The following is an 8,507-nucleotide window of genomic DNA, read 5'->3' on the forward strand; positions in this document are numbered from 1 at the left end:
GTAAACTGGAAGTCTGTCCTTGTGTCTTGCTTAAGTGTTTTCTCATTTTAATTTTTGTTGTCAGACTGTCCTTGGTTTAATCTCTGGATTATCACCCAAATCTTCCTGATATAGTTGCACCCTAGCTTCTGTGTCTCTAATGACCCACGGACATTCTCATCTTCATAACATCAGAGAAAACAGCTCATCAAATCAACGGCAATGCTTTACCCCAACTGATACAATCAGCAACACATTAAGATCAAGCACAACTTTGACACTGACCACTTGTGGTAGTCACTAGTCTATCACCCTTAAATCATTTGAATTAAATTGAAATCAAGAAGCAGTCCAGAACATGTCTGCAGTGAACAAACTTTTCAATATAGTATATTTACCATTTAATGGCTCAGACAGAGCGGGGATGCAAGACCCCTGATCTCAGTTAGCTGACTGCTGAACCCCATGATGCTGACTGACCTCGGGCCGCAAGGCCCAGATTGAGTTCCCCATCCTTCTGAATGGTTGAACTCTGCAACGTTCTATTACAGGTTTCCCCACCCTTTCTTTAAAGATGTTCAAAGTTGGGAACTCAGAAAAATACCCTTGATGACCACCTCTGTCTTTGCAGAGTGGTTCCAAAGACTTGCACAGTCAGGAGGTCTGAGAGTGCGGGGGCAGGGGGCTTATGGCGGTTCAGGGGCACCCGAGCAGCTACCTTCCTGGTGCTTGAGCGATGGCGGCTGTGTCCGGAGCAGGCGTGGTTCTCCTTCCCATGGTGGGTCGGGGCCCGGCCTACCTCCCGGCGCTTGAGTGATGGCTGCTGGGTCGGGAGCAGGTCTAACTTGTTTTTAATAGTGTCTTGAAAAGAGGTTCTAGGTTTTAATGTACTTAGATTTATTGATCTTTTCATATGTTTCTTACAAGATCTTTTCTTACCCTGGAATTATGTAGATGTTTTCATATTCTGTAGAAGCTGCATTATTTATAGTTATGTTTTTATCAAAAGTCCATCTAGGACAGATTTATACATAAAGATGACTGTCTGATGTAGATAAGGATAAACTTTTATTTTATCATATAGCCAGCCAGGGGGTCTAGGAGTGTAGCTCCATGATAAAGAACATGTGCTTAACGTGTGAGTCCATGGGTTCAATCTCTAACCCTCACCCCCAAAATATTTATAGATAGCCAGGTTCTGTACCTTTTAGTGAGAACATCACTTTTTCCACAGGGCCCGTACAAGGTCTTCTTTGTCATTTATCAAGTGAATATATATGTGTGAGTTAGTTTCAAGACTTTTTGTTCCAGTGGTCTAGTTGTGTATTTTTATGCCAAATGTTATACTGTGATTTATAATGACGTTCTTACTTGGTTCTTTTTTTGTTTGTTTTTATTTCTTCTCTGAGGGTTATCTTTTCCAATCAATTTTTAAAACATTTACCATTTCCATAAAACATAGTTATAACAGCTACTTTGATAATTCCATCTTGGGGCTGGGGATTTAGCATGCAAGGACCCAAGTTTGATCCCCAGGACCAAAAAAAAAAAAAAATATCAGGCACTAACCAAGTGCAGCTAACCCCTGGCATTTGGAAATATGGAACAGGAGTTGACAAATCTGTTGCCTGGGATTTAGCTCAGTGGTTCCACTGCCTGCTTTGCAAGCGCAAGGACCCTAGCTCGATTCCTGGTACCAAAGGAAAAAAAAAAAAGTTTACTAATGGGCTGGGGATTTAGCTCAGTGGTTCCGGTGCCTGCCTTGCAAGCACAAGGACCTGAGTTCGATCCCTGGTACCAAAAAACCCCACAAAAAACAAAAAGTCTCCATCTTAGCTTGGGATCTGTTGATTTTCTTTACTCTTGAGAATTGGTTACATTTTTCTGATTTTTTTTCTATGTTCTGTACTTTCCTTGTAACTTGGGAATTATGAATATTTTATTGTGAGAGTCTGGGTTCTGTTAAAATCCTCTGGAGAAGTCTGATGGTTTCATTTTGTTTAAAGAGGGAGTCACCCTGACTGAAGGGTTCAGTGCCCAAATTCTCTTAACTTCTGTAAGTGGTAAATTCTTCTAATGCCTCTTCAATTTTCAGTGCCTTTATTAATGCTGCTTAGCGGGTGGCTTTGTATGTGGAGATCAAGGGTAAGTGTGGGATCTCTCTGGTTTAGACACAAAATTAGGTTCTTTTTCTAGCTCTCACCTCCCTGAGATTACTCTTACATTACACTGTCACACGGGAGCTGTTCTTGGTACAGTGGCCAGAAAGTCCGATCTCCTGTATTTCTGCAGTTTCACAGCTAGAGATGCTCTCAGATCAATTTGGTATGAAAGGGGTGGGGGGCAAATAAGTAGGAAACTCCCTCTCCCTCTTTCCCCCTCTCTCTCCCTCTCTCTCTCTTGCTCTCTCTCGCTTTCTCGCTCTCTCTCGCTCTCTTGCTCTCGCAAGGCAGGTGGCGGAACCACTGAGCTAAATCCCTGGCCTCTCACTGTATGAATAGCTGCTTCTAATTTTGATTTTCCTCCCCAACCTACCTGCTTTAACTTATTTTTCTTTTTTTTTTGGACTTATTTTTCAAAGTCCTCAGGTAGTTGTTTTTTATACTTTGCCTAGAGTTTGTAGTTGTGATCAGTGGGAAACAGGCTATAGTAGTTCATCTTAGACAGCACAAGAATTCTCAATTAATATTCATTCATATTCTATCACCCTCTCTCCCTCTCTTCCTCTCTCTCCACTCTGAGAGAGATCTTTTTCTTTCCCCTTTTATTCAAAAAGGACACTTTTGCTAGGTACATAATTTTCAGTACTTATATGTTCTTTTCTTTCAGCACTTTGAGGTTAATTATTCCATTGCTTCTGGCTTGCATGTATCTAATGAGAAGTCACCTATCAGTCTTACTGTTCCTCCTTTGAACAAGATAAAATGTTGTGGATTTTAATTTTTTTTGGCCTGGCAATGTTTTGTTTGTTTTTGTTTTTTGCCTGGCAATTTTAAAGATATTCTTTTTGCTTTTTGTTTTTGTTTTTAGTGGTTTTACTGTGCTATGCAAACATACATTGTTCTTCATTATTTTTCCTTCTTTTGAGTTCAGAGTTTCCTGAATCTCAGAATTGATGTCTTAGTCACAATTGGAATATTCTCAGCCATTATATTTCTTTTAAGAGTTTTTTTAGTTGGCCAGTGTGGTGCATATTTGTTAATTACTGCTTGTTCTTGAATTTCATGTAAATGGAATCATATAGTAGGTAGCCTTTTTTGTATCAGGTCTATGTGATCATCATTGCATCTTTAAAATACATCTATTTTCCCTATTAACAATTATGTTTAATGCTTTCGATATTCCTCTGTGTGGATGTATCATTATTTATCCAAACTATGATTGAAGGGCATTTAAATGGTTTCTAGTTTTTTGCTGTGGTAAGTTTTCATGTTAAAAAAGTCTTTTGGTGGACATGTATACTCATTTCTCTTTGAATACATTTAGAGATTATGAGTGAAATTATGAGTCTGTTGCATAGTTTATTTTCAGATCTACTAGATATTTCCATTGACCATCATGTTTTCAAATATTTATACATGTTAGTCCTTTTCATTGAATATACATTTTTGTTTGTTTGGTTTTTTTGATACAGGGTCTCACCATGTAGTTGAGACTGCCCTGGAACTCACTATGTAGCCCAGGCTGGACTCGAACTCACAGTGATCCTCCTGCCTCAGCCTCCCGAGTGCTGGGATTACAGATGTGTGCCGCCATGCCCAGCAAATCTACATGCTTTATTTTTTTAACTTCTTCTTTTTTTTTTCCATTTTTTTGTTTTTTTTTTTTTTTTTTTTTTTTTTTTTTTTTTTTTTTGATACCAGGTATTGAACTTGGGTCCTTGCACTTGCAAGGCAGGTCACTGAACCGCTGAGCTAAATCCCCAGCCCTGTTTTTGTTTTCTTCATTTCACTGTTTTGTTCTTCCAAAGGGGTCTTATCTATTAATTTATCTTTTGAGGTCATTGAGTTTTTCAGTTTTATAGTTGCATGTGTTTATTAATTATTAATTTCTGGACATTTACAATTCCAAATTTTGCCTTTTAAATTTTTTAATAGATCAGGTGTGTAAGAACTCACATATTTGTATTCATTGTGATTTCTGTTGTCTGTTTTTATTTCAGTATTGCACATTGTATGTTAAAAAAGCGGTTGAAATGATACAAAGCCTATGATGATGTTTCTAACCACTAGAGGCAAGCAACTATGAGTGCTCATGTTTGTAGGAATTAAGATTTATATACAGTCAGGAAGTTGGATTATTTAAGATTGTTACCTTACCCTAGGGAAGTGGTCGCAAACCTATGGCCCGCATGCTGCAGTAGAATGTTTGTGTCATTGAAAGTTCTAGAGGGTTTGTCTTCACTGTTGGCCTGTGGGGACTTAATCCAAAGTGCAGGATGTTTACCTTTTGCTTGGTGGATTATGGACTTTCACTTTTGTCACTGTCTTGGGGCTGTTAGGTGCCCTGCTAAATTTCTCAGTGTCATGCGTTTCTTTTGGAATCATGCTTCTAGAGAACTGATTCAGATGTTACATTCCACTGTTCATGTGTTCTCAACCTCTTCCTTGGCTCTGTGATTTCGTTTTGCTTCATTAGTTTTCTAATGCCTTCCCGAAAACATATATTTTTAAATTTAAAATTATATTTACTTAGAAACATTCAGAATGTGAAAAACAGCTGCAACTTTTTTTTTTTTTGCAATTACAGAGTGGTATTCAGTTAACAGAATAATTATTTCATATAAGCTGCTTCAGAGATAACCGAAGATGAAAAACTACCATCCACATATATAACCAATTTGTGCTGTGCACCATCATGAACCTGCTTTAAATTTCCATGATAATTTACAACCCCCATATGTACCAGGCAAGGTTAATGGCTATTGAAATACCACCAGGACAGGGTTACCTAAAGACACATTGGTAGTGTGTTAACTATACCAAAAAATAAAAAAGACACTGTACAAATCTTATATAGCCTTACATTTCAGTTTTTTTCTTTAAAAGGAGTGAGTTGTATATGGGGCCTTATGCTTCATAGATAAGGGAAAAAACCTACTAGAACCAACTTATTCATCATCTTCTTCATCTTCACCCTCTTCTTTCTCCTCATCCTCTTCATCTTCTTCATCTTCCTCCTTGTGTTAGTTACTTTTCTCATTGCTGAGACCAAATACCTGACACCAAAGTTAGAGAGGAAGGGATTTATTTGGCTTAGAGTTTGTGGATGTGTCAGTCCATCATAAGCTGCTGGCTCAAAGGTGGGAATGACAAACAGGCATGGCAGAGTACAAACAACATGCTGTGTGCAAGGTAGCAAAGGTAAAAGGTAACAAGAGAGATCCTTAAAGGTGTATCTCCCTGCCCTTGTTATCTCATTCAGACTACTGGGGATAAGGGCGGTATCTAATTGATAACTCATAGTAGTGGTTTAGTAATCACACACCCTTAACCTCAGCATCACACATTCCAGATTCAACTACTTCTGAAAAAGAAAATCCTAACCTCATCCGAATGAGGCTTTGTGGACATCCAAATACAAACCATAACACTCCTCTTCCTTCTTTTTCTTGCTTTTTGCAGCCTTGACAAATTCCTTTTTTGCTGCATCATGTTTTCCTTTGGCTCAGTAGTCAGCAATATCCTTTTCATACTTTTCCTTCAGCTTGGGAGCTTTCTTCTCATAAGGCTGCTTGTCATCTGCTGCAGTGTTCCACATTTTCCCCAGTTTCTTTGGAGAGGCCAGGATGTTCTCCTTTGATTTTTGGGTGATACTTGGAAAAGAACAAGAAGGCCAAAAGGAAGCATATTGGGATCCTTGAACTTCTTTTTCCTTTCTCCTTTGGGAGGGATATAGGTTTTCATTTCTCTTTCATAATGGGCCTTGTTTGCCTCTGCCATGCATTCAAATTTTCCTTTTTCTTTCAGACATGGTCTTCCACCTCTCTGAGCACTTCTTAGAAAACTCTGAGATGTTAATGGAAACATCTGGGTGCTTCATCTTGTGCTCCTCTTGGCAAGTTTGTACAAAGAATGCATATGATGAGGGTTTTTGGTTTTTTTTTTTTTTGCTTCTCATCTTCCTAGGATCTCCTTTGCCCAGATTTACTTGTTTTCCTCACCAAGGCACAGTCTCACTTGCCCCGGTGCTCTCTATGGAGTTTAATGTACTGCTGCAGTGGCTCATATTTTATATTTTTAAAGTTTTTCTAATTCTCAGTAGTTTGGCTCATATTACCTAATCTGGCACTATTAGAAACACAATTTGTAAAATTATTCAAATATCTAGACAAAATTATTTCCATATGTTTTAAGTTTTTAATGTATGAATCATTAATTTTTAAATATTTATCTCCCCTTTGAACATTAAAACTAATCCAGAGGAGTTTAGAGTTCAGTGATATTAATAATGTATGTATATCCCTTCAGCACCCCACCTAGAACTAGGCATGGTAGTGCATACCTGTAATTCCAGCTACTCAGGAGACTGGGGTAGGAAGATAAAAAATTTGAGGCAAACCTAGGCAAGTTAGTGAGACCCTGTCTCCAAAAAAAAAAAAGAAAAGAAAAGAAAAGAAAAGAAAAGAAAAGAGAGTCCTGGAGATTTATTTAGTGGTAGAATGACTGCCTGTCATTCACAAGGCCCTTGGTATAATCCTCCAGCCCACCTCATGTGGGTTAACATCTCCATAGAGATTCATGTTATGCTGTTTGTTCCTTTTGTGGCAGCATGTGGCTCTGGGCCTTTGTAATGCCTCGGGTTATCTGAAAGGTTTCAGCATACTTGGCACACAGCATATGCACATACACCTGTTGAATGAGTGGTAAAAATAGTAATTCTGGAATCGGAATAATGAGGAGATGGCAGAGTCAGTTTCAGAATAACCAGTTTTCTAACTACATTTTCCATATATACACTTTTGTTAAGATCTCTGCCCTTGTCCTGAGAGCCCAAGCTTCTGAGATCTTACTTGAAGAGTTACAACAGAGTTTTTCCCAGGCAAAGAGGGATGTTCAGGAACAGATGGTAAGTCAATATTTTAAATACATATTGTTTGTGTTGTATTTATTCTTCTTTGTTCTTCATTGACAGCATCTTTGATGTGACTTATCACCCTGCTCAAAGCAGTTACTGCTGTTACATCTCCAGGGCTCATATAGAGTGGTTCAAAAATACTAAAAGACTGTTTGTTTTTTTTTTTTTTGGTACTGGGAATCGAACTCAGGTCCTTGCTCTTGCAAGGCAGGTGGCAGAACCGCTGAGCTATATCCCTGGGCCTATAAAGACCTTTTTTTGAAACTGACCTCAAAACAAAAGGGTGAGGGCCAGGGATTTAGCTTAGTAGCACTGTGCCTGCCTCACAAGCACAAGGTCCTAAGTTCAATGCCCAATAACCCCCCACAAAAAAAGGGTAGGGGATAGGGGGAGGAAAAAGCCCTGCCCTCTTAGATAATTCCTCCACCAAGAAAAATCTTATCTTTAACTCAAATTTATTTTTTTGTGGTAGGAAACCTATCTAGAATTAACTCCAGACCAATATTTAATTTTAAGTTCCAAACATAAGCTAAAAAGGTTAAAATCTCTCGAGTACTAGCTAGTATCTTTTGAACACTCACTGTGAGTTTTAAGAAATATTTTATTTTTTTCTGGACAGCTAGTCTACTTAGAGTATCCTTGTTATTTCACAAGAATTATGAAAAAAGATGTGTGGTGTTGTGGATTGGAAAAACTTAAAGAAGGCCACCAATTTTGAGAGGGATTGAGACAGCTTGGTGAGCAAGAGCTGGCTAGAGCCTCTGGAGAGTGTCTAGTTCCCAGACTCAGGCCTCCCTCCTCATCACTGTTGCTACATTTGTCTTGTTCTTTTTTCCTCAAAGTTGGAACACTGCATCTAATGGTCCTGGATAATTATGCTAGAGTTAGTCCTACAGGGATGACCATACAGAACTGCCCCTTGTGCAGCTCTTTCAGGGATTACAGTTTACAAAAACAAAAATGGCCATGAATGGAATGGTAATGGTTTGTTTTTGATTATTATTGAGCCAGCATCTGAAAATTCTGTGAGTTGATCTCTGAATCCTAGACCTAGTCTTTTGGGAAGCCTCTCAACATAATCATTGACAAGAGAGTTCAAATTGTTTCTTTAATTAGAAAATACAACATAAGAATAGTTAAATGCTGGTGAAGTTTCATGGTGTTATCCCCTCTTTTTCCTTCTAGTTGTCTTTTAAAGCCTACATGCAGACACTTTTTCAGGGTAATTTCACTCACAATGAATGTATTACCAGTGGCATAGGTGAATTGTTGAGATTAAGGCTGAGAGCCTGTGAACTCAAATACTTTTTATCATTTTCTCAAAATTATCATGAAGAGGGGCCAGGGATTTTGCTTAGTGGTTTGGCTGTCTGGCCCTGTAAGTGCAAGGACTCGAGTTTGATCCCCGGTACCAAAAAAAAAAAAAAAAAAAAAAAAAAAAAAAAAAAAAA

The 8,507-nt window shown here is 38.3% G+C and overlaps 1 protein-coding gene across 1 annotated transcript in view; it reads left to right on the forward strand.

The window, feature by feature from the left end:
• Rabep1 (rabaptin, RAB GTPase binding effector protein 1) overlaps nt 1-8,507 on the forward strand; it is a 94,695-nt gene that overhangs the window by 75,401 nt on the left and 10,787 nt on the right. The window contains exon 11 of the mRNA XM_010605823.2: nt 6,949-7,047. Within this exon, the coding sequence (XP_010604125.1) occupies nt 6,949-7,047 (99 nt within the window). The remainder of the gene's footprint in view (nt 1-6,948; nt 7,048-8,507) is intronic.

The sequence above is a fragment of the Fukomys damarensis genome, unplaced genomic scaffold (assembly GCF_012274545.1).
Source record: "Fukomys damarensis isolate Sample0158 unplaced genomic scaffold, DMR_v1.0_HiC HiC_scaffold_13, whole genome shotgun sequence".
NCBI classification, from domain to species: domain Eukaryota; kingdom Metazoa; phylum Chordata; class Mammalia; order Rodentia; family Bathyergidae; genus Fukomys; species Fukomys damarensis.